This window comes from Podarcis liolepis (assembly GCF_965112155.1).
Source record: "Podarcis liolepis genome assembly, chromosome: 9".
Taxonomy (NCBI): domain Eukaryota; kingdom Metazoa; phylum Chordata; class Lepidosauria; order Squamata; family Lacertidae; genus Podarcis; species Podarcis liolepis.
The window spans coordinates 72,153,056-72,180,006 of NC_139564.1; the positions used below are offsets into that span (position 1 = coordinate 72,153,056).

At 47.8% G+C, this 26,951-nt stretch overlaps 1 protein-coding gene across 5 annotated transcripts in view; it reads left to right on the forward strand.

The window, feature by feature from the left end:
• Positions 1 to 789: 789 nt before the first annotated feature.
• Positions 790 to 26,951, forward strand: part of CCDC33 (coiled-coil domain containing 33) — a 169,387-nt gene continuing 143,225 nt past the window's right edge. For 2 of the 5 annotated variants that reach the window (XM_083460470.1, XM_083460472.1), the window contains exons 1-3: positions 813 to 1,085; positions 3,037 to 3,105; positions 13,169 to 13,326. In XM_083460470.1, coding sequence (XP_083316596.1) covers positions 1,035 to 1,085; positions 3,037 to 3,105; positions 13,169 to 13,326 — 278 coding nt within the window. In that variant the 5' untranslated portion in view covers positions 813 to 1,034. Of the gene's footprint in view, positions 1,086 to 3,036; positions 3,106 to 13,168; positions 13,327 to 26,951 lie in introns of all 5 variants that reach the window. The other 3 variants (XM_083460469.1, XM_083460471.1, XM_083460473.1) reach the window with 3 other exon arrangements.

Consider the following 26,951-nt stretch of genomic DNA (forward strand, 5'->3'; position numbering starts at 1 on the left):
TGTTGAACTAGGGAGTTTTGGTACCCTATAAGAATTATACATCCCAAATTGATGCAGAAATCCATCCAAATCCCAGATCCTGACTTGGGCTGATTTGGGTTGATCCAGGATTCAGCTGCATTGGGTTGAGAGAGGTTTAGATTGCCTTGGCTCAGATTGGGTCCACCCAGAGTGTTCTGGAACTGTCAAAAGCAGGGCAAGGAGAGTGGGCACAGGTAGTCTTCCCCTCTCCCATTGCTTAAACATACAGGTGTGGGTGGGAAGGCAGGGGAGGAGGAGAGCTGCATCTGGTTGGATCAGGCCCCGAATCAGATTGGCAGGCCCATGGACATCCCTGGCCAGAAACACACACACACAAAGTCAACTGAAAATTATCCAAGAAGAACTTTCAATTTAATCGAGCAAAGTGCTGTGTTTGAAGGCAGCAAATTGAATCCATACAAAGTCAGGTCAGGTCCCAAAGGAATCATTGAGCAATGTTAGATGTGACTTGAGTCCCATTGGTTTCAATGGGAACAATGTACAACCAGCTCAGTTTAAACCCAACCTATTTTGGAGCTAAGCCTACCCCCTGCCCTTTGTAGGGGTGAAGTCAGAGAGCAGGAGCAGCCCTTGAAGATGAAATCTTTAGAACTGAGATACCCTAGGATGTCCTAATGAGAATGCCCTAATAATAGCCCAATTTCATGCTGTAAATCTCTTTGAGAGCTTTGTTCAAGTGATTAAAAATTCTGAATCAATCTATATCCTTAAAAAAGAAGGTAATGCTGGCCGCAGAACTGTGATGCTGCTGATGTCATAAGCAGACAGTTGTGGTGGAATCCACACCAGTTCTGGGGGTCGCCTCACTGATGACTTTCAGCAAAGTTCTCCTTGGACTGACCTTTACAGAGGCTCCTTTGAAGCTAGGATGGAGGATGCCTTCTGTTTTAAAGAAAGGAGAGCAACAGTAATGATCCTTGGAGTCAGGCTTCATTCTGACATAGCAGTGCCCTAAGACTGTAGATAAAGAACTCCTAAACAAGAAACAAGAAATGTCTCAAGTAAACAATGATGATCCTGAAGAGGAACCTGCTGCTCAGGAGGTGAGTTGCTGAACATTCACTGCCCTCTCCCCAAACACAGAAAAACATACCCTGGGATAACATCTCTAGTATGCAAAAAAAATTTTTTAAAAAAGTGTAGGTTAAAAAAAATCCACAAAGTCAGCAGTATTACTGATGCACTGCTTGAATAGTTCATTTTGAAAAGGACTAAGTTCTAGTTCCAGTTCACCCCTCCAAAAAAGAACTATTTCTGTTCCAGTTCAATTCACTGCTCAATTTACAATCCGATTATGTGGTTTGCTGCATCCCTCCCCAAACCTCCAGAACTCAAAGTTCAAAATATATGAAAGAAAAAATTGAAATGTGAACACTTGTTTGGCTTATTTTCCCCAACAACAAAAAGAGCATCACTTTTCAGGTAGCTAAAAATGGTCGCTGTAATAGCTGCAGAGTTAAGTGTGATGAGACATCTGCAGGGTATCAGGTTAGGGAAAGCTATCACATCTTCTCCCACATTAGAAGGCCTCTGTCTTCGTTTGGGTGACCCCCTGCCCTGGCTAAAAGCCCAGAAGCAGCTAGATAGCCTTCACTGCCTCGTTTTAGTCTCAAAGCAGCTTTTCTCAGCTTGCTTGCTGAACTACAACTCCCAAATAGCTCCAGTCAGCATGGGCAAACATTTGGGATGATGGAAGTAGTGGACCAGGGGTCAGCAACCTTTTTCAGCCGTGGGCCTGTCCACTGTCAACAGACCATTTGGTGGGCTGGACTATATTTTGAAGATAAAAATGAACAAATTCCTATACCCCACAAATAACCCAGAGATGCATTTTAAATAAAAGCACACATTCTACTCATGTAAAAACACCAGGCAGGCTCCACAAATAACCCAGAGATGCATTTTAAACAAAAGGACACATTCTACTCATGTAGATTCACTCTGATTTATGCACTTGAAAAAGCTCTCAAAGAGATTTACAGCATGAAATTGGGCTATTATTAGGGCATTCACGCTGATTCCCAGACCGTCCATGGGCCGGATTGAGAAGGTGATCGGAAAGGTCAACTAGAGGGGTAGGCAACCCGGGCCTTAGGTTGCCTACCCCTCTAGTAGACCAAAACATCTAGGGGGCACCAGGTTGAGGAAGGCTGCTATAAAGACATGGCAGAGAAAAGGAATTTTATATCCTCGCCCAATCACTGGAACAGTGGATTGACAACCTTCGCTGAACCACACTTTTCTAATGGTAGCTGTTCTATGCAACTATATGGCTGGCCCCTGTCTTGTTGCACTGAGTAACTCCCTTGGTGACGTCTCTAGGTGCTTAACTCCCAGCAAGACTTCTACACCCCAAGCCCAGGCCAGGAACTTCCCTCACAGTTATATTAGCTAGACCCAGAATGGGGAACCTCTGACCTTTCAGATGTTGTTGGACTCCAAATCCCATCCCGCCCTGCATGGCCAGAGACTGTGAGAGCTGTAGTCCAGCAACACCCAGAGGGCCTGTGGGGGGCAGGCAGACTAGAAAGAAGCTCTGGTCTCCTTTGGTGCTTCCAGTTGGAAATCTCAAAGCAGTATTTCTCCCTACTGGGACGCACAAATTTGCTTTAGGCTGGAGATGGGAAGCCTCTGGCTCAGTGGCGTAGCGTGGGTTGTCAGCACCCGGGGCAAGGCAAGTAATTTGCGCCCCCTAACCTGTGGATTTGCACCCCATAACCCGTGGATTTGCACCCCCTAACCCCCAGATGTTGCGCCCGGTGCGGCCGGCCCCCTGCACCCCCACACTACGCCACTGTTCTGGCTCTTCCTCTCCCATCATCTCTGACCACTGGTCTCGTTGACTGGAGTTGTAGTCCAATGGATATCTGGAGGGCCACAGCTCCCCCCTTCATTCACTGCTTGGTGTGAACTGGGCAGAGTAAGGCCAGTACCCATTTGTGAAACTGAGGATTTCTTTCTGTTTCTCTTGGTTTTTGAATTTTGGGTCTTTAGAAAAAAGGAGAGAGCAGCAAATCCCGCATACGAAACCCATTCAGTTTCTTTTCCTGGGGAACAAAGAAGGTAGGTACAAGTTGCTGGATCCAAGCTTAGGAATGAAGTGTTGAGTACCCCAAGTCATATATGCCTGGTGTAGAGAAGCCCAGACCTGTGGGCCACATATGCCCCCCCCCCCCCGCCATCATCTCTATCTGGCCTTTGGCTTTTCCCGAGACAGGTGTCCCTCTCCCCTGACCAAGCCACACTCTGTCCCTGCTCTCTGACTTCCTTGAGTGCTTTTCATCAGCTGTGATTTGTGCTTGAACTGCGACCATGCCTGCTTTCAGGTATGCATTTGGGGCCTGGGTCATTGAGGGTTTTAAACACTGTTGCATCACTGCCTTGTAAAGAGACCAGAACAAATGCTCCATAAAGACCGGGCATAATATCCCTAAATAAACATTGGAATACCCCATACCACACACCAGTACAATCTCAACGATAGAGGTTGTTCAAAATTAACGTGCTTCCAAAATACTCCTAAATGCATGATGACCTGGCATAGTTTCCACACACAAACACACACATATAATTACAGTGGTACCCTGCAAGACGAACGCCTCGGAAGACAAAAAACTCGCTAGACGAAGGAGTTTTTCGTTTTCTTAGCCGCTTCGCAAGACGCATTTCCCTATGGGCTTGCTTCGCAAAACAAAGCTTGCCCCGCAAGCTCCGGGGATAGCGGGGAAGCGCAGCGCGTCTTCCCCGCTGTCCCCGGACCTCTTTTGAAGCAAGGGGCGGCGGGGAGAAGATTGCTTCTCCCCGTTGCCAGCCCCGCAATCTCCGGGGACAGAAGGGAAGGCGCGCACAAAAGCGATTCTCCCCGCTGCCCCTTCCCTTGCTTTAAAACAGGTCCAGGGGCGTGCGCCTTCCCCTCTGTCCCTGGAGATTGCGGGGCAGGCAACGGGGAGAAGCAATCTTCTCCCCGCCGCCCCTTGCTTTAAACAGGTCCGGGGACAGAGGGGAAGGCACGCGGCGCTTCCCCTCTGTCCCCAGACAGTCTCCATAGGAACGCATTGATTGATTTTCAATGCATTCCTATGGGAAACCGTGCTTCGCAAGACGAAAAACTCGCAAGAAGAAAAAACTTGCAGAACGAATTAATTTCGTCTTGCGAGGCACCACTGTAGTTATATTTATTGATTTGGGGGTTTCTTTCCTCCTTAGCCTTGCTTAAATGCAGTACATGAATTCAAACATTACTGTGCTTAAAATACTGTAGTTTCCCCATGTTTCCTCTAATAACTTTTGTACTTGACCAGGAGGAAATGCTGAAGCAGTGATACTGACGTAGAATAGAATGTCCCTATTTGCACCTGAGGTATGTTGGAGGCTAGGCAGGTGAAAGACCTGAGTGCCTGCAATCCCCAGTGACTGGCATTTGGAACCATTGCTGCCTCCAGCTGTGGAGCCAGAGCAGAGCCACTGTGGCTAGCAGATGCCAATAGCCCCGACGCTCCCATTCATCCCTGGGAGATGTCTCTGCTTGCCGCCAGCCCAGATCTGTAGCCAAAAAGCCGTTAGTCACAGGCTGTTGCCTCTTGTGATTACTTTCACTTTGATTCCCATCACAGGATGATTACGGCATTCGGGAGAGGGGAGCTTTGCACTTAACCTCTCGTTTTCTTTGCTCAGCCCTCAAGAGGCCCGGTGGGAATAGCACAGGCCCAGACTGGCTGCCAGGATGACATGGGAGAGGGAGAGGGAGGGGAGGAGCGGGAAGCAAGGCTGGCAAGGTGAGGGGTGGGGGCGCTGGATAATGTCAGCATGTGGAAGAGGAGAGTGAGCTCAGACAGCAGCACATGGCAGAGGGAGCGCATGGCCATAGGCGCCGACTCCATGGGGCTTGAGGGGGCCCGAGCCCCCTCAAAAATTCATTTGGGGGGGCTCTGCCCCCCCAATAATCTCCGGCGCCCCTCCAGCAGAGCGCCATTGCCGCCCCTCCCCCAGCCCAAAATGCACAGGGTCGGGCTGCATGCCTCCTGCCCTCCCTCCCTCCCGAGCAAAAGCTCCACCCAATTTCCTTCGGAGCTGATTAATAGGCACAGCACACTCTCCCCTATTCGCTCACGAGGAGGCGGCGCCACTTTATTTGCATATTCATGAGCTTATTTATTATTCATGAGCTTTCCCGGGCCCCCCCAATATTTTTTATAAGTCCGCGTCCCTGCGCATGGCAGAGGGAGCAGGGCCTTCGCCAACTGGTGTGCAAATTCTGTAATTGTTGTGGCGGTTGGAAGACCATATGTATACATCCTAGGACCCTCGTACCTACAGGACCGCCTCTCCTGGTATGTCCCACAGAGGAGCTTACGGTCTTCAAATAAAAACATCTTGGAGATCCCGGGCCACAGGGAGGTTAGGCTGGCCTCAACCAGAGCCAGGGCTTTTTTAGCCATGGCCCCTGTGGCGATCACACAGGGTACCTGGACATTTCACCGTCTATTGATCCCTGTGCCACCACTTTATTTCTCGCTGCCACCATCCAGGCCCTACCTAGGACAATACTGAGTCCAGTCAGGGTTAAATTGAAACATAAACTTTTGTTTATTTATTACAGTTTAACAAGCGTGTGGTTTCATAAACAGTATCAGTCAATTACATTCATGGGGTGCCTATCCAGACCTATAACTTCCACTACCTGCTCTCACTCACTAAACCACCTCTCAGATATTTACTTGTCTGCCTAGCCGCTAACTGTTCCTGACTCAGCCTATTTCGTTACACTAACTCAACCTACCCACAGACTCTATCCCAATTCACTCCCACTCCAACCAACCACCCAACTCCCAACGAACTCCTCAACGAACTCCTCACAAACTCCTCCTTTTGCCCCCCCAGCTGGTTTTATAGTCCCACTGACTCCACCCACCCACCCACACACACCCGGTCTTGACTGGGCAACCTGTTTAACTATTTCACTTCCAGCACTCTCTCATATGTTAATGTCACAGCCCCAATCTGGTGGAACGCTCTGTCCCAAGAGACTAGGGCCCTGCGGGACCTGACATCTTTCCGCAGGGCCTGCAAGACAGAGCTGTTCCACCAGGCCTTTGGCCAGGGCACAGCCTGACCCCCTCCTTTGGTAACCCTCATAGAACTCTAGCCCAATGGTTGCCATTAATTTGATTCTGAATTGATTTTAGAATGAATTGATTTTAGAATGTATTTTAATTAATTGATTGTGATTTTATGTAAACTGTGTTACTTTTATTGTTGTTAGCCGCTCTGAGCCCGGCTTCAGTTGGGGAGGGAGGGATATAAATAAAATATTATTATTATTATTATTATTATTATTATTATTATTATTATTAGGACATAAGGACAGCCTGCTGGATCAGACCAATGGCCCATCTAGGTCATCATCCTGTTCTCACAATAGCCAAGCAGGTGCCCTTTTGGGCAGTGGCAGATCTTCATGCTCTGTCACCAGAGAGCGGAGAGCAGGCAGGGCATGGCTGGTGCACACCCTGGAGGTGTGGCGCACTGTCCACTGGGGTGTGGCATGCTGCCTGTGGGGGCATGACGCCCAGATCAGGCGGCGGGGGGGGGGGGACACAGCCGCGATGGCACCCCACCAGGATCGCACCTAGGGCCTGCCGATCAGAAGGTCGGCGGTTTGAATCACCGTGACGGGGTGAGCTCCCGTTGCTCAGTCCCTGCTCCTGCCAACCTAGCAGTTTGAAGTGCAAGTAGATAAATAGGTACCGCTCCGGCGGGAAGGTAAACGGCATTTCCGTGCGCTGCTCTGGTTCACCAGAAGCGGCTTAGTCATGCTGCGTTTCCTGCCTTGCAGGGGGTTGGACTAGATAACCCTTGGGATCCCATCCAACTTGATTGTATGACTTAATACCCAGAAGATAGGGACGCGGGTGGCACTGTGGGTTAAACCACAGAGCCTAGGACTTGCCGATCAGAAGATTGGCGTTTCAAATCCCTGCAACGGGGTGAGCTCCCGTTGCTCAGTCCCTGCTCCTGCCAACCTAGCAGTTTGAAGTGCAAGTAGATAAATAGGTACCGCTCTGGCGGGAAGGTAAACGGCATTTCCGTGCGCTGCTCTGGTTCACCAGAAGCGGCTTAGTCATGCTGGCCACATGACCTGGAAGCTGTACGCCGGCTCCCTCGGCCAATAAAGCGAGATGAGTGCCGCAACCCCAGAGTCGGCCACGACTGGACCTAATGGTCAGGGGTCCCTTTACCCCCCAACATGATGATTTTAAGGTTTTGAAGCTGTTTCTGCTGCTTTTTCCATCGCTTTGCCATACATCCAGGTTTTCCCTGACATATTGCCAATTTGGACATTTTTCTAAAACCCAGTTCAAACTATTTAGTTTAACTAATTCACAAAGGTGGATAAGTGTGATCCAGCGATGCCAGCTTTTCAAAACCTGATAGTCATTTACACCTCCAGTGCCCCACTGCTGCCCCCTTGCCTCTTACTGCCCCCTTCGCAGGTTATTCCGCCGCCCACTTTGGGAACCACTGACTTAGGAGGAAATGTAGCAAAGCCTCCTTCTGCAGACTCCTGCGAAATAGAGCATTGACTTTACCAGCTCTTTCCCAGGGCTCATCCAGACTTCCACTTGTCCTTGGCTCCGGGAGATTTTCCACTTTTTCCATGCTTTTCAGGCACGGGTCTGAGCAGTTTTTCATTTGGCTTGCAGATTTCCCTGGGGAAGCACACTGTTTACCACTGAATCAAAAGAGACATCAATCCGCAGAAAAACCGATTGACGTTTGGTCCGATTCAGTGGTAAATGGTGGGTTTTCCCTTGGGAAAGCAGTGGGACGTGTCGGTGAGCCCACAGTGTCGCAATGTTAATTGTTCATTTTAGGTCTCTCTGTCGCTCCCTCCCCACTGGTCCATCTTTAATATTTCTGACTTCCTTACCCACAATAGCACTCCTCTGCACATTTCAATTTTGGGAATTGCTATTTTTCTTTTTGTCTTTTATTTATTCCCCACCCTCCAACATAAATAGGATCTCAGACATTTTTTAAAAACCACATAGCTATTAATCACAGAACTTGGAATAATGCTTGTTACGGGGCAACTGGTGCAGATGATCCAACATCCTGGAAACCGACAGCTTCCCCTAGTGACTCACTGGAGTTCTCAGCAAGCTTTGTTCAAGAATGAGGCAACTGGTGAGAATTTACAAAGGAATAAGGAACAAGCACCAAGGAGGAGAGCAGTGAGGGCAGGGCTTGCAATCTCATACATGCCTACTCAGGCTGTAGGGATTGGGCAAGAAATTCAAGTAATTTCGCATTTTATTCATTTATAAAAGGATGGATGGGTGGGTGGATAATATAGATATAAGCCACCATCTCATAAAATATCAGGGCACTATATACTCATAACACTAAAACTCACTGACAGTCAATGAAGCTGAATGTTGGAAGATTCAGGACTAAGCCACCGAGCCTAGGGCTTGCCGATCAGAAGGTCAGTGGTTCGAATCCCTACGACGGGGTGAGCTCCCGTTGCTCGGTCCCTGCTCCTGCCAACCTAGCAGTTCGAAAGCACGTCAAAGTGCAAGTAGATAAATAGGTACCACTCTGGTGGGAAGGTAAACAGCGTTTCTGTGTGCTGCTCCGGTTTTGCCAGAAGCATCTTAGTCATGCTGGCCACGTGATCCAGAAAAACTGTCTGTGGACAAACGTCGGCTCCCTTGGCCAGTAAAGCAAGATGAGTGCCGCAACCCCAGAGTCGTTTGCGACTGGACTTAACTGTCAGGGGTCCTTTACCTTTAAAGAAAGGAAACACAGTTAAACTGTGGAAGTCACTCCAACCGGAGGCAGTGATGGCCACCTACTGGAATGGCTTTTAAAGAGGATTAGACAAATTCTTGGAAGAGAGGGCTATGGATGGCTACTACCCATGTCCTGCCTCTACGGTCTGAGACAGAAATCCTTCTGAATCTCAGTTGCTTGAAACCTCAGGAGTGGTGAGTTGCTCTTGTGCTCAAATCCTGCTTCTGGGCTTCCCACAGGGATCTGGTCAGCCACTGGAGGGTGACTTTGGGACTGTCTGATTGGTCCACAGGAGCCACCCAATCCAGCTCCAGGTGGAAGTGAATCCGCAAAGTCCAGGTGTTCCAACCAGAGGCAGGAACCTCACCTTGCATACCCTCCAACATTTATTCGATGAAAATAGGGACGTCCCATTCCATAATGATCATTTTACTATTTATACCCCACACATCTCACTGGGTTGCCCCTGCCACTCTGCGTGGCTTCCAACATATATAAAAACATAATAAAACATTAAACATTTTTAAAAACCTTCCCTATACAGGATTGCTTTCAGGTGGCTCAGGAGTTGGATAACTCCATACCCTCCAACATTTCTCCATTGAAAATAGGAGCGTTTCCACCCCCATCGTCCAGCCTGGACACTGAGGTCCAGCGCTGAGGGCCTTCTGGCGGTTCCCTCACTGTGAGAAGCCTAATTACAGGGAACCAGGCAGAGGGTATTCTCAGTAGTGGCGCCTGCCCGGTGGAACGCCCTCCCAGCAGATGTCAAGGCAATACACAACTATTTTACTTTTAAAAGACAGCTGAAGACAACAGGATTCCCTGTTTAGGGAAGTTTTTAATGTCTGATGCTGTATTATTTTTAATATTCGGTTGGAAGTCACCCAGAGTGGCTGGGGAAACCCAGCCAGATGGGCGGGGTATAAATATATTATTATTATTATTATTATTATTATTATTATTATTATTATTACACCTGGACTGACATTTGACCATTTGGACTATCTGACTACTCTCTAGGGTTGCCCTTTTAGGGCACTTTAGGGAACTTTAGGGCACTTTAGGGCACTATTAGGACTTACCTCTGGATATGTCAGGACACTTGCTTTTGCACAGTAGGTTGGGGGTTCAGGGCCTGTTCCTGTTTTGCCTGGCAAAGGTAGCCACCCCACTTTGTGAGCTGTCACGGTTCGGTTGTTCTGGCGCCACAATCTTTGCATGCTACTTGCAGATGGGCGGGCAGATGCACCAAGTTGCTGAAGGAGGCTTGTTTTCCTAAGCCGGGCTGGCACCGGCAGTGCGGCCTTGGGGTTCATCCGTTGGCGAGATCACGTTTGTGATATGTGACATGTGCTTTTCTTTCTTTCCTCTTAACAGAGCGGGGGGGCAGCGGGGGGGACATTCCAGGCTCATTGTGAAAGAGAGCAGCCCTCTTTCTTGTGTCCCAGAGGGCAGAGTTAATTGCATTAAGACATTGCTGAACTGGTCAAATGAAATAAAGCAGAACCGAAAGGGCGCTTTCTGTAGAGTCGAGAATGCCCTCCGTGGACTAGCCTGCTCATTACCCGCACTGTAGCCCCAGACAAAGCGGCGCTTTGTCCTGGATCTTAGGCAAGTATTTGAGTTTTGCCTTGGTGAAGTCAAGTAGGCGAGCAGGCATCAGGGATCTGCATCACTGGGCAGCTACCAAGGCTCAAACGCTAGTGGAGGGGGCAGAGGTGCCAACTTCAATGAAATATGGGGAGGCGGGGTCAGGTAAGCCCTACCCTGCATAATCAAACACATTGCATGTTGCACAATCACCATTTGAATGGCAATGCCCATCAACTGGGGGAGGGGGGCGGTGGCACCGTCAGATATTTTATTAAAGGTAAAGGGTAAAGGGACCCCTGACCATTAGGTCCAGTCGTGGCTAACTCTGGGGTTGCGGTGCTCATCTCACTTTACTGGCCGAGGGAGGCGGCGTACAGCTTCCGGGTCATGTGGCCAGCATGATTAAGCCGCTTCTGGAGAACCAGAGCAGCGCACAGAAACATCGTTTACCTTCCTGCCAGAGCGGTACCTATTTATCTACTTGCACTTTGATGTGCTTTCAAACTGCTAGGTGGGCAGGAGCAGGGACTGAGCAACGGGAGCTCAACCTGTTGCGGGGATTCGAACCGCCGACCATCTGATCGGCAAGTCCTAGGCTCTGTGGTTTAACCCACAGCACCACCCGCCTCCAGATATTTTATTGGGAGGGGCCAAAGACCCCTTGGGCCCTCGGAGTTTAAAGGTCAGCACCAACACTTTGAATTGTGCTCGGAAACGTACTGGAAGCCAGTGTAGGTCTTTCAAGGCTGGTGTTATATGGTCTCGGCAGCCACTCCCAGTCTCCAGTCTAGCTGTCGCATTCTGGATTAGTTGTAGTTTCCAGGTCACCTTCAAAGGTAGCCCCACATAGAGCGCATTGCAGTAGTCCAAGCGAGAGATAACTAGAGCATGTGCTACTCTGGCTAGACAGCCTGTGGGCATGTAGGGTTTCAGCCTGTGTACCAGATGGAGCTGGTAGACAGCTGCCCTGGACACAGAATTGACCTGCATCTCCATGGACAGCTGGGAGTCCAGAATGACTCCCAGGCTGCACACCTGGTCCTTCAGGGGCACAGTTACCCCATTCAGGACCAGGGAGTCCTCCACTGCTTCCACAGTTTCCACAGTTGGAGGCAGGAATGTTTCTGAATACTAGTTGCTGGAAACCACAGGAGCAGAGAGAACGCTTGTGCTTGTGTCTTGCTTGTGGGTTTCCCACAGGCAAGTGTTCAGGCAGACAATGAGAACAGGATGCTGGCTAGATGGGTCCCTGGCCTGATCCAGCAGACCCTCATTATGTTCTTAAAACGCCTCCACCAAAAGGACCTCTCCCCAGATTTCTTTGCCCTTATTATCACTTGCGCCTTGCATCCGCTGAGGTGTGTAACAACCTTTCTCTCTCTCCTCCTCCTCCCCTGCCGACCTGCAAGGTTTTGATTGGTGGGGGTGCAGGTGGCATCTCTGCGTGCTCCAAAGAACTTCTGGCTCTTTGAATTAGAGGAGGAAGGCTTTGCAAGGCTCTTGGGATGTTGCTTGTCGATGAAGCCAGATGAGGTGCTAATGAAAAGATGATTGAAAGGGTCTTCTGCTGCCTTTCATTTGCAAGTCAAGGAGGCCAGAGATTTAACTCTTGCTTCTGCCGTCCTCTGGTATATTTGCACAGAGGTGCTTTAGGGGTTTTGTTGCTAAAGCAGGTCTTAAGATGAAGCAAGATTGAGCCATTAATGCCTTCAACACATCCTCTCTACCCTAATTTCCAACCAGAATTGGCTCCAAAAGCCACATGTCATTAGCAGTCAAAAGCCTGGATGGCAAACCTTTTTTCAGCCTGAGTGGTGCATGAGGGCATTGGGTATGTGGAGCCTGGTAAAGAGGAGACTTTTTATCTTTTCCATTCCTCATCAGGCTTGGTTTCCAGGCCCTTGAACACCTTGGTTGCCCTCCTCTGCACATGTTCCAACTTGTCAACATCCTTCTTAAATTTTGGTGCCCAGAACTGGACAAAGTATTCCAAGCGTGGTCTGACCGAGGCAGAATAGAGTGGTTCTTTTACCTCCCTTGATCTATACTTCTGTTGATGCGGCCCAGAAGTGCATTCACTTTTTTTGGCATCACACTTTTGAGTCATACAGGGGCGTAGTGAGGGGTGGGTGGTGGGTGTGGTCCGCCCTGGATGTCCCCACTGAGGGGGGTGACAAAATGGTGGGCGGCACTCACCTCGGACCTGCAGCACGCCCAAGCCACATGTCTCTCCTGGGAGTGATGCGGTGGCTTGAGCGCTCGCAGGCTCCGCACTGCCCCAAACAGTCTGCTCGTTGCCTCCCCCTTAGCTGTAGGGTGGCTGAGTGGGAGGAGGCAGGCAGAGCGTCCTGCCCTGGCTTGCTCCATCCCGCAGGTGGCTGGCCCCGCCCCCGGGTGCAGGGCATTCATGCCGCCCCAGGCGCCCAATCGACTTGCTCCACTGCTGGACTCATGTTAAGCTTGTGGTCCACTAAGACCCCTAGATGCTTTTCACACGTACCGCTGGCAAGCCAGGTGTCCCCCATCTTATATTTGTGCAGCTGGTTATTCCTGTTTAAGTACAGAACCTTACATTTGTTCCTATTGAAATTCATTCTGTTATTTGGTGCCCAGTTCTCCAATCTGAGTTCCAGAGTTTAACTACCAGCTGCTTTGCTGCCACATTCTGCAGCGGATGTTGTCGGACAAACCTCAGTTCTGCTGAGTTGGTGGTTCTTCTGCTTCCCCTGGGCAGGTGAAGGAGGATCCTGCAGAGCCAGGAACGTTGACTTCCAGACCCAACGCCTTGCACTTGGCTAATCCTGAGATGGAATCCGTTGAGGTCACACTGCATGGGGCCAGCAATCTTCCCTCCACCAAGAAGGGCAACGTACCCAATCCCTATGTCATTGTGTGAGTATCTTTTCTGACTCTATCTTTTGCTGTTTTCTTGAGTGCAAGGAGATGATGTCAATTTGGGGAGACGTGTCATGGTCACAGGAAGTGCTTCTTTTCTAAAAAAAATGTTTAGGGGTACTCTCATTTTGGCTGCTCCTTGCCCCCTCCCTCCCAACCCCCAGATGACGGACTTGAGGTGGTGCTGAGAGGACGGGTAGGCTCCTGGCAAAGGAGGCGATGGGGTCGGCTTGAGCGAGGAGGGGCAAGTGCTCACCGGCTGTCTCTAGCCCGGCAAGAGGAGGAAGAGGAGCAGCACCGTCGCCTCCACTGTGGCCACCCCAGACTCCCCTCTCTGGGCACTGGAGAATGATGGAGCTCCAGTCTGCGCTGCTACTGCAGAGACAGCTAGCATATTGGTCCATCAGTCGGTCAGTTGGGGCTGTTAGAATTCCTGCTCCATGATTGCAGTCATAGGATTGTTGTCTATCACATGACGGTGTATGTTTTGACTCCACAGAGTGGGAAGTGACGGAGACAGGCTAATTGTGTTACTGTGTTCCATGAAGTGAGACTATTGTCCTTTGTTCTCTTTTTACTGTCTGATGCTAGAGAGAGAGGGGGCCATGTTGCAGTGCTCCATGTGTGTTTATATGTAAATAAAGTAGATTAGCCAAAATGCTGAGTTGCTGAGGTCTGTTACGAAAGTTACGAAGACTCTGCGGATCCTTAAGTGTGCCGATGTCTGCTGGCATTGGTCGCTGTGATGTTTGGGCAGAAGAAAGCTTTTGAAGCTCTCGAACGATCGACCAGGAGGGAAGAGAACATGCCAGTCGGGCATGTGTCTCTTCCAGGGTCCTACTCGAGAGTAGGACAAGCTCCTGACAGGGGCAACACAAAATGTTTAGGGGTACACGTCCCCCTGCGTCCCATCCCCCCAGAGAAAAAGCACTGGTCGCAGGAAAGTTTCCCTGGGTTAGGAGTGTACTGCTTCACAGAAGACCTATGCCAGGAGTGGAGAACCATTGTATGAATGTCGTTGCTTATGTAGCCGCAATGGCACCACCTGTGTACAAGAGTGAGGCAACAGCAGACTAAAGGGGAGGGAAAGGAGACTGGGTGAGAGGGGAAATGAAATGGAGGTACCTTGGAAAAGGGCATGGCTGCAACATTTCGCTGCAGTTCCCACTTGTAAATAAACTGATGAAGAAGACGGAAGGAGTAGAGGCAATTGTGACCCACAAACCACCCACTCTACTCTTTGAATTCAAATACTTACTTCTGTAGGTGATTGCATCCTTCACCACAGGCTTGTGATATCTTCTACAGTTGGCGGGTGAGAGACCAAGGCAGCGCTTCCAGCATTTTAAACTTTGAATGGAATAAATAAAACAGAGCGGCATCTTGACGCCCTGAATTATCCAGCCTTGTGTATAATAGATGCATCCTGGGACTCAATTAAAGGCCTCTGACTTTGGTATGGCAGACTAATTGAAAGGGCATCACTGAGTTGTTTTGAATTCTGAGTGTCTGAATCATGAGCAGGGTTTTTTATTATTATTACTAAAAAAGAGGCTTGGAATATAGAATCCCCCTCCTGCAAGGGAAGCAAAGGTGCTCACGGTGTGCTTAGTGTCTTGGCAAACAAGGTTTGATGTTTAGGGGAGGAACGTTGGTTTAGCATCCCTGAATCTCAGGTCTCGGCACTGGGAGGCACAGCTGTGCATATTCCATAATTCCGACACCAAACCTTGCAAACACAGAATTTTGCATTTTGTGCTGAGCTCCTGACAGTTGCAGTTTGCATTTCTGGACCTTAACCCTGCATTTAAAAGAGGCTATTAAGAATTAAAGGCCAACCACTGTGTGGCTCTATGTGCTCTATGAACATGTCAGCTTTAAAATAAAGCTGGGATCATATTGTTTTATTTGCTTAAATAAAATAATCCACAAGTTGCATTCCCCCGCTCAGTTGATCATCTGCACTAGAGTTCTTAACCCTTTTCTGAATGAAGGGGGTGGGAATAAATAAGAGCTGGCCAAACAAGAGGTGTCAACAGCAGGATATCTGCTAGCCCTACTCACTCAATGTCTATTTCATAAAATTTATATACCACTTGCCTGTAAAAAAAGAAAAAACCCTCAAAGTGGTTTACAAAAAAAGAGAAAGCAATAAAAACACCAATAAGAAAAATTAACAATAATTTTAGACTTACAGAAAGTTAAAATTACAGACTAAAAACAGATTAAAACTTGCATCAACTTTCCTTTTTAAAATAAAATTTCTTTTTTAACAGTAATACTAATACAAATAGAAATTTGCACCCATCCCTGAGACCATTATTTATCATAATTATCCAAAAAATTTACCCTTCTTCGGATGGCATGACCCCTTTCTGTTTTAACAATACAAATACCACAAATACCACCCATATTTCTCAAAGTCATTTCTCTTCCATATTTCGCTTCTTACTTTGATAGAGCACGTTAATTTATCATTAATTGCTATATCCCACACTTCTTTATACCATTCTTCTATTTGAAATCCTCCTTGCTTTTCCCATTTCCTAGCTATGATCATTCTTGCCGCTGTCAGCAAGTAAAACGTGCATCAACTTTCTAAGCATCTGGGTAAGGTAAAGGTAAAGGGACCCCTGACCATTAGGTCCAGTTGTGGCCAACTCTGGGGTTGCGGTGCTCATCTCGCTTTACTGGCCGAGGGAGCTGGCGTACAGCTTCCAAGTCATGTGGCCAGCATGACCAAGCTGCTTCTAACAAACCAGAGCAGCACCCAGAAATGCCGTTTACCTTCCCACTGGAGTGGTACCTATTTATCTACTTGCACTTTGACGTACTTTTGAACTGCTAGGTTGGCAGGAGCAGGGACCGAGCAACAGGAGCTCACCCCGTCATGGGCATTCAAACCGCCGGCCTTCTGATCGGCAAGTCCTAGGCTCTGTGGTTTAACCCACAGGGCCACCCACGTCCCATCTGGGTAGGCTTATCTAAAAAGGAATGTTTTTAGCAGGTACCAAAAAGTGTACCTTGAAGGCTGGTGTCAATAGGCAGGGAGTTCACAAAGTGTAGGTGCTGCCACACTAGATATTTCTTACAAATGTGGCAGGGTTTTAAGTGGCACCCGTTAACTGTGCCAGTTCTACTGTTCAAAGTGATCAAGTGGGCATATATGGCATAAGACAATCTCGTAGGTTATAACCCAATGGATCCTGAACAGTACAGTAACTGCGTCTCTCCTCTCTGGGAAAAAGATATAGTGGCAGCACTAGAGTCGGACTTTGGGGCAGATGTCCAGAGTCCAGAATGAGCAAAAGGGCCCCAAACACAGCAGGGCTGTCTTACTGCATTTTGAAATGAATGGAGCAAGACAGACTTTGCTTTCTAAAATGCATTAAACCCAGGGCAGGGATAGGCAAATCTGTCAGCTTTCGTTTGTCTTGGTTCTTTATTTTTACAGTTCTCCACATTTCCACATCAGACTTTGTGGAAAGTCATCAGGAGTTTACAGTGCATTTCTACAAATGTACACATTTTGTGTGCAATTTTCCCCTTAACATAGAGTTGTTTTCCTGCAAAGCAATTTCTCCCAGTAGAATGCATTTTTGAATGTATGCTGCTTTCACAGCTATCTGCTTTTGATGTACCCTTTGCCCTCGCACAAGCATATTATTTGTAGCCTTTACTTTTGCCTTGCAAAATCTGGAAGAGTGCCAATCTGGCTGTGCTTTGCTTTGAGTATTGTTTTGGAAAGGGTGAATTCCGAAGGCAAACCCAATCAAATTCTTTTCCCTCTCCCTAATCCGTAGTCTAAGATGACCAAATCGTACCCCTTCAACTTGACAATGTGCATGGATTATTCTAAGCAAAGGTTGGCCCATTTCCAGATATAGATCTGCTTGTTGATTTGCTGCCCATTTCTGCTGAGGTTTTCTATAAATTAGTTCTGCTGGGAGGGAGAGGACCCCAAGAGCAGCATGTTTCTCCAGGGCAGGATCAAGCTGCCATGCCATGCTGGGGGAAGGGAAGGGGCTGCCAGTCACAGGTGCCCATTGTTGATTGGCAGGGTTTTCTCTGTGCGCACGCCAAGCTTGCCCTACAAGCCCCTGCCCACCCAGAGCTGTGTATAAGGTTTTTCCCTGCATAATAGAACTCCATGCAAATAAGCTGGAAGGCATGCTTGTGGATACATTGCCCTCCACATCAATCTTATAAGAAGATTGGAAAGCTGGACAATTTTTAAAGTGTATTTATTAAACAGTGTTGATAAAATGTTTACAAATATACCACACAAATCCCACCCATGCAAATTGATGCATAGAACAAGATGCCTGTGAAAGGCAAGTACAGAAGAAAGAGCAAAAGGAGGACCCCTGTTATCTTCTGAGTAAAGGTAAAGGTAAAGGGACCCCTGACCATTAGGTCCAGTCGTGGCCGACTCTGGGGTTGCGGCGCTCATCTCACTTTATTGGCCGAGGGAGCCGGCGTACAGCTTCCGGGTCATGTGGCCAGCATGAGTAAGCCGCTTCTGGTGCAGCGCATGGAAACGTCATTTACCTTCCCGCTGGAGTGGTACCTATTTATCTACTTGCACTTTGACATGCTTTCGAACTGCTAGGTTGCCAGGAGCAGGGACAGAGCAACGGGAGCTCACCCCGTCGCGGGGATTCGAAACGCCAATCTTCTGATCGGCAAGTCCTAGGCTCTGTGGTTTAACCCACAGCGCCACCCGCGTCCCTATCTTCTGAGTATTAAGTCATACAATCAAGTTGGAAGGGATCCCAAGGGTCATCTAGTCCAACCCCCTGCAAGGCAGGAAACGCAGCTAACAAATCTGTTATATGTGGCCCACTCCAACTTCTCAAAAGATTCCATTAACGGTGTCTCTGAAAAATATTACACATCACTTGGGAAGACAGGCGAACTAACATCAGTGTAATGGATGAAGCAAAGATCACCAGTGTGGAAGCAATGATTCTTAAACATCAACTTTGTTGGACTGGTCATGTTGTTTGGATGCTGGATTATCGTCTTCCAAAGCAACTACTCTATTCTGAACTTAAAAATGGAAAACGTAATGCTGGTGGTCAACAAAAGAGGTTTAAAGACTCTCTCAAGGCAAATCTAAAAAAATGTAGTATAAACACTGACAACTGGGAAACACTAGCCTGTGAGCGCTCCAGTTGGAGAACAGCCTTTACCAAAGGTGTCATGGACTTTGAAGACACTCGAACTCAGAACACAAGGGAGAAACGTGCTAAGAGGAAGGTAAATCCACACCGTGATCAACTCCCACCCGGGCACCAATGTCCCCACTGTGGAAGGATGTGTGGGTCCAGAATTGGCCTCCACAGTCACTTATGGACTCATTGTTAAAACCGTGTTTATGGAAGACAATCTTACTTGGCTACAAGTGATCGAAGAAGAAGAAGAAGAAGAAGAAGAAGAAGAAGAAGAAGAAGAAGAAGAAGAAGTGGCCCATCCGACAAAGTCAGATTTAGGGGAGCACAACTGGTTTGGTTACACTGGGCACAGAGCCTTGGAGACATCGCTGAAATTTGAGACTCCAAGATCCACCACAGCATCCAACCTCTGCTTAAAAACCTTCAAGGAATGAGAGGCCACCCCCTTTTCTAAGGAGACACCACTGAGCCTAGGGAGGAAGAGGAGGGAGCTGAGAGGCAGGGCCACTGCCTGGTCTGCTTCTAAGTAAGAAGGCAGGCAGGCAGGCAGGCAGGCAGGCAGGCGGGGGCTGGTGGAAGTCTCACTGAGGGTGGCAGGAACCTCCCCATTCATCCAAATGAAGCAGCCTCCACAGGCTGTTGAAACCTTTTTATGATAGCAGTTGGATGTGGGTCTGTGAGGATTTCAGACCATGGGGCTGTGACCAGCTTCTTTTGCCAGTAATAATTCAAAGGAAATAGGGTGGTCACCCCCCAGCTGACTCAGAACGCACACATGTCCCCCAGCCCTTCCCCTGCCCAACCTCTCCTCTCCAGAAGATCCCTTGATGCTGTAATTAAGCCCAAATGTTCCCCTCTGTGGGCTTTGCCATGAGCCAGGGAGGAGGTGAGAGAAGACAAGTTCCTTCCTCCATTAGTTTTCTCTCCTGGAGATGCTTCTGCTGGAGCCAAAATTTGTTACCCTGGAAAACACTGGTCTCTTGGGCCTTTGTGTTTTCCACCTGCTCACAAGATGGATGGATGCAAAGACTTTTCATGGTCAAATGTAGATCTTGTGAGAATACGGACTGCTCCTTGGTGCAAGTGGCTCACGAATGGTTTCATCACCAGAAAGTGGCTTTTGAATAGCTGCTGCAATATTTGGATTAAGGGTTGGGGATAAGAACATAATAAAAACCTGATGCATCAGGCCAATGGCTCCCTGTTCCAGCACCCTGTTGTCACTAGACCAGTTGCCCACAAGCAGGATTCAAACACAACAACAACAACAACAACAACAACAACAACAACAACAATAATTTATTATTTATACCCCGCCCATCTGGCTGAGTTTCCCCAGCCACTCTGGGCGGCTCCCAATCAGTGTTAAAAACAGTACAGCATTACATATTAAAAACTTCCCTGAACAGGGCTGCCTTAAGATGTCTTCTGAATGTCAGGTAATTATTTATCTCTTTGACATCTGTTGGGAGGGCGTTCCACAGGGCGGGCGCCATTACCGAGAAGGCCCTCTGTCTGGTTCCCTGTAGCCTCACTTCTCGCAATGAGGGAATCGCCAGAAGGCCCTCGGCGCTGGATCTCAGTGTCCGGGCTGAACGATGGGGGTGGAGACGCTCCTTCAGGTATACAGGCCCGAGGCCGTTTAGGGCTTTAAAGGTCAGCACCAACACTTTGAATCGTGCTCGGAAACGTACTGGGAGCCAATGCAGATCTCTCAGAACCGGTGTTATGTGGTCCCGGCGGCCACTCCCAGTCACCAGTCTAGCTGCCGCATTCTGGATTAATTGCAGTTTCCGGGTCCTCCTGTGGCTTCCACAAGAGCCCTCTTGTGGCTTCCAGCCACTGGTAGTCGGAAGCACGGCCGCCTCTTGACCATGGAGGCAGAGCACAACCATCTTGACTAGTAGCCATGCATAGCCTTTTTCTTCATAGTTGTCCCATCCTCTTTCAAGACCATCTAGGTTGGTAGCCTTCACCGCCTCCTGTGGGAGGGAGTTCCATAGTTTAACTACGTGCTGCTTGAAGAAGGACTTTCTTTTACCTCTCATGACTCTTTCAATCTTCAACTTCATTAGATGTCCTCGAATTCTAGTGTTACAACACTGAGCAGTTGTGCATCTCTGGGTCCTGGAAGAAAGGTGCTTTTTCAGGATCCTAGGAAGCTGCCATAAAAAGGAAGCATCTTAAAAAGCGGAGACATCACCTCGCCAACAAAGGTCCATATAGTTAAAGCTATGGTTTTCTCAGTTGTGATGTATGGAAGTGAGAGCTGGACCATCAAGAAGGCTGATCGCCGAAGAATTGATGCTTTTGAATTATGGTGCTTGGAGGAGACTCTTGAGAGTCCCATGGACTGCAAGAAGAACAAACCTATCCATTCTTAAGGAAATCAGCCCTGAGTGCTCACTGGAAGGACAGATCCTGAAGCTGAGGCTCCAATACTTTGGCCACCTCAAGAGAAGAGAAGACTCCCTGGAAAAGACCCTGATGTTGGGAAAGATGGAGGGCACAAGGAGAAGGGGACGACAGAGGACGAGATGGTTGGACAGTGTTCTCGAAGCTACAAACATGAGTTTGACCAAACTGCGGGAGGCAGTGGAAGACAGGAGTGCCTGGCGTGCTCTGGTCCAGGGGGTCACGAAGAGTCGGACACGACTAAACAACTAAACAACAACAACAGGAAGCTGCCTTATACTGAGCCAGCCCACTGGTCCATGTTGCTCAGTGTGGATGATACCTGGAGATGCTGGAGGTGTCACCTGGGACCTGCTGCTTGCATGACAAATGCTCTGCCAGTGAGCTGTGGGTGGGGGTGTCGTCTATGGGCCATGACTCCATCTTTTCCACATCCTTTGCGTCTCCATATTTTACCATTTATATTGTTCTGGCATTTCTGTCTGAAGCCGTACTGGGAAAACATTTGAACAAGAATCACAGGAAATGCCTGGGTGAAAAGGCAGGGAGTCTTTCTCAACCCTGGACCTGCCTGGAGGCAGGAGTGACATTCAAAGCAGCGAGAAAGCAACAATGTGTGAGATTAAAACCAAGAATGCTTCAGAGCTCATTCTCCCCCCCCCTCAATTATTGACCCTCCCCTCTCCAAGCCTCAACAACACACACAGTCTAGGAGGAGCCGTCCATGCATTTGCTGTGCCAAAGACCCAGATGAAAGTCAGATGAAATTGCTGTGATTCAGACTGCTGCCTGCTGTGGACCTAAGAGGTCAGCGCTTTTAGATCAGATTCCGCAAGAGGCAGATCTAGTCCAGCGTCTTCCGCACCAAACCAAGATCCCTCATGTGGCCACAAGGCATGCCTGTGTTACATGCCACCCCAATCTCCAACTGGAGAGAGAGTCGAGGGGTTCCTGCGCTCGCCCAGAGTTCAGTTTCCTTGGAATGAAGGACAGTGGAGTCTCTTTTAGGACAGATGGATTTCTCAGAGGATGTAGGGGCTCAAATTTTCTCCTACAGGAAAAGCAATCCCACCACTAACACGGTTTTTCATGCACCCCAACCTCTGAGTGGTGAGCAATTCCAGTGGTTCCAGCACTTATGCAGGGTTCAGTATCCTTGGAATGAAGGTCAGAATGTGGTGTATTTAGGATACAGTGGTACCTCGGGTTAAGTACTTAATTCGTTTTGGTGGTCCGTTCTTAACCTGAAACTGTTCTTAACCTGAAGCACCACTTTAGCTAATGGGGTCTCCCGCTACCGCCACGCCGCCAGAGCACGATTTCTGTTCTCATCTTGAAGCAAAGTTCTTAACCTGAGGTACTATTTCTGGGTTAGAGGAGTCTGTAACCTGAAGCGTATGTAACTCGAGGTACCACTGTACATGGTTTTGTTGTTGTTGTTTAGTCGTTTAGTTGTGTCCGACTCTTCGTGACCCCCTGGACCAGAGCACGCCAGGCCCTCCTGTCTTCCACTGCCTCCTGCAGTTTGGTCAAACTCATGCTGGTAGCTTCAAGAACACTGTCCCACCATCTCGTCCTCTGCCGTCCCCTTCTCCTTGTGCCCTCCATCTTTCCCAACATCAGGGTCTTTTCTAGGGAGTCGTCTCTTCTTGTGAGGTGGCCAAAGTACTGGAGCCTCAGCTTCAGGATCTATCCTTCCAGTAAGCACTCAGGGCTGATTTCCTTCAGAATGGATAGGTTTGATCTTCTTGCAGTCCATGGGACTCTCCAGAGTCTCCTCCAGCACCATAATTCAAAAGCATCAATTCTTTGGCGATCAGCCTTCTTTGTGGTCCAGCTCTCACTTCTATACATCACTACTGGGAAAACCATAACTTTAACTTTTTAGACTATGTTTAGTACATGGTTTTAGACTGTTGTATTTTAATATTCTGTTGGAAGCCGCCCAGAGTGGCTGGGGAAATCCAGCCAGATGGGTGGGGTATATATAAATTATTGTTGTTGTTATTATTATTATTATTATTATTATTATTATTATTATTATTATTATTTCACACATCTATACAACCCAAGCATAAGGTGGAGGGACCACAGCATTAACACCCCAACAGATCTTGCTTCTCCATTAGTTGCAGCTTCTCCTTGTCTTGCTTCCAGCTCAGCACTCACACACCACACTGGCTTTCATTCTCCTACCTAGCAGCCAGGTGGAGGAAAAGCCCATCATTAGCATGGAGGGTCTCATCACTTAGTTGCAGCTCTTGCAGCCTGGCTCCTTCTTTTGGGGTGCTGAAGAGGACACTTAGCTGATGAGGACCACCTACGGTCATTGGCCAACAAAGAGACTTGCCCGACCAGTTTAGCAGTAGAATCCTACTTCAGATTCTAATCCTCACTGGGTATAGGACCCATGAAGATTGGAAGGGACCCAGAGCATCATCTAGGCTGCCCCTCCCAAAACCCCCCACAATACCCTGGTTAGGAAGTCAGATGCTTAAAGACCTGCTGTACCAGATCAATGGAATGGCCTGATCCAGCAGCCCCTTTTGGTGTTCTGGTGCTATGACATGCAAAACACTACTAAGCCTTAGGTTACGTAAATACAATCCTGGTAACAACACACACAACGTAACAGGCTGTTTTTGACTATGTAACTTCTATTCCAAACACAATTCAACATATAATATCTCACAAAGTGTAATTCCATAGACCAATGTATTGTGCAAACAGAACATATCAAGAGAAATTAAAGTCCAATGGATGGTCAGGAGATCAAGTCCATTTGGTTCCTAAATTGGCATATTGGCAATAACAATGACAGTTTTTGACCAATATTGACAAATTGACAAACAGGAGCAACTGTGGGTGGAGAATATTTGCACATCTCACAAATTAGACCTGCCCCGTGCACCAGGTGTCTGAGTAGCCATGGTGAGGAGAACTGAGGCAGAAAGATATATAGGCCATTGTTTGCAGGAATGCCGCCTTGATCGCTGAGAGTGGCATAAAGAGGACTGGGCAGTGTTGAGATCCAGGCAGACCTTGGCCTAAGAGGAGCCCCTAATGAGGCTGTTGCTAGGCAGAGGGAAAGCTGCATCCATTATGCAATGTGAATTAGCAAAAGATACAAATGAGAGGGAGGCTTGGGCACGTTGTCAATCAAAGGCTAATTTGCACATGAATGGCACTCCCCCCCCCCCCCGGTATCAAAATAGCTCTTTCTGAAATGTGAGGTGTTTGGTTTTTTAAAACAAACAAACAAACAAAACAAATCCCACCTTTATTGGGGAGGGGAGCCCCCAGTAAAACACTAACTGTGAATCCTTAAAAGCATTTGTTTAAAAAACAAAAACAAAACCCTAATATTAAAGGAATAAACACAGCAGTTGAGCGCAATTAAAGAGCCAATAGAAACCATTTGAATATCAAAAAGCATGGCCACTGGTCCCATCACCTCCTGGCAAATAGAAGGGGAAGAAATGGAGGCAGTGAGAGATTTTACTTTCTTGGGCTCCATGATCACTGCCGATGGTGGCAGCAGCCACAAAATTAAAAGACGCCTGCTTCTTGGGAGAAAAGCAATGACAAACCTAGACAGCATCTTAAAAAGCAGAGACATCACCTTGCCAACAAAGGTCCATATAGTAAAAGCTATGGTTTTCCCAGTAGTGATATATGGAAGTGAGAGCTGGACCATAAAGAAGGCTGATCGCCGAAGAATTGATGCTTTTGAATTCTGGTGCTGGAGGAGACTCTTGAGAGTCCCATGGACTGCAAGAAGATCAAACCTCTCCATTCTGAAGGAAATCAGCCCTGAGTGCTGCTCATTGGAAGGACAGATCCTGAAGCTGAGGGTCCAATACTTTGGCCACCTCATGAGAAGAGAAGACTCCCTGGAAAAGACCCTGATGTTGGGAAAGATGGAGGGCACAAGGAGAAGGGGATGACAGAGGACGAGATGGCTGGACGGTGTTCTTGAAGCTACCAGCATGAGTTTCACCAAACTGCGGGAGGCAGTGGAAGACAGGAGTGCCTGGTGTGCTCTGGTCCATGGGGTCACGAAGAGTCGGACACAACTAAACGACTAAACAACAACAAGAGTTGGAGAAAGTTCAGAAAGAGCAGCCAAAATGATCCAGGGTTGGAGTGACTGCTCTGTGAAAGAAGGTTGCAGCATTTGGGACTGTTTTGTTTAGAGAAAGGCGAGGAAGAGGCAACACGATAGACATTTATAAGATTATGCCTGGTGTGGAGAAAGTGGACAGAGAAAAGCCCCCCCCCCCCCGGCCCCATAACACTAGAAAATGTGGGTATCCCATGAAGCTGAATGTCGGAAGATTCAAGACAGATAAAAATAAGTCCTTCTTCACACAGCATGGAATTGAACTATGGAACTCACTCCCACAGGAGGCGGGGAGGGCTCTTGTGCTGAGGCTCTGCTTGCAGGTTTCCCACTGGGACATCTGGTTGGCCACTGTGAGAACAGCATCCAGGACTAGGTGGGCCCCTGGCCTGATCCAGCAGGCTCTTCTGATTTTACATTCTGTCTGGTATTTGTTGCATACAGCACGGTTTCCTTTTTCCCCCTTTTCCTTTTTAGAATACCGCATTTTTCGCTCTATAAGACGCGCCAGACCACAAGACGCACCTAGTTTTTGGAGGAGGAAAACAAGGAAAAAAATATTCTGAATCTCAGAAGCCAGAACAGCAAGAGGGGTCACTGCGCAGTGAAAGCAGCAATCCCTCTTGCTGTTCTGGCTTCTGGGATAGCTGCGCAGCCTGCATTCGCTCCATAAGACGCACACACATTTCCCCATACTTTTTAGGAGGGAAAAAGTGAGTCTTATAGAGCAAAAAATACGGTATATCTTTATTGATTTAAAATACTATCATACAAATATACTACAAATAGTTACAACAGAATTTCACACGGAAATGAAAAAGGAATAACAAGAATAAAAATAAAAAGCAAAGAAGATTGACATTAAAATAAAAGAATATTGGTTGCATTATCATATCTTGACCAATAATGTCTTCTAGAACAAAAACTTCCAATCATTCTCGTTGTACTTTTTCTAATATCTTGATTTTATTGCACAGTTTATTTTATAGCTTTTTCTGCATATTCTTCTAAGATATTTTTCCAATTATTTATTATATACAAGTATCGTTCAATTCTGCCAGGATAGTTTTATTTTTACAGTGTGATCTTATATACTCCTTGAATAATAGCCATTCTCTAAATACTTTTTGATTTAGGGCTCCCCTAACTTTTCCAGTCAGCTTTGCTAAGTGAAAATACTCTACCATGAGTGTTTGCCAATCTATTATTGTTGGTATTTGTAATGGCTATGAGTTACTCGTGCGTAAACTGCTGCCGCTCTAGCTAATTTGCCTTGTTAAACCTTTCTGACTGCACAGCCCTTGCTCATCGCGGCTGCCTCAATTGCTGGCAGAATCCGTCAGTGGGCGTTTCTTGAACCTCTTCCAACATAAAAGTTGTTTGACACGCAGTCTCCTCCTCTCACTGCGCAGGAGTCTTCTGCGCAGGGAGGGCGTGGGCAGTGGAGGACCTGGGCTCTCCTCACTGATGTCCAGTGAAGAGTCCTGAAGCCCTTCCTCCGATTCCCCCATCTGCCCCCCTTTCTCCCTGGTGTTGCGCTGATTAGCTTCCCCCTCTACTGAGCCGTGTCTCCCCCTGCTGCTGGGTCCTTCGCCGGCAGAATCTGTGAGCCTCCCCTTTGCCTCTCGCTCTGATGTCAGATCCCTGACAGTATTGTTTCACATTTCCAACTTCTGGCTACAAGTATTCTTGCAGCCATAATTGAGTACATAAACAGTGGTCTTGTATTTTGCTTTATTTCTGTTGGTAGTATTCCTAGAAGGAAAATCTCTGGTCTGTTTTTTTGATGTTAAGTTTAAATAGTTTTTAAAATTCGTCATATAGTCATACAGCACTGTTTCCATTCTGCTGCAATCTGTCTTCTGCCAAACACTTGGTCTTGCTGTCCACTGTAGCAAGGACGTTAT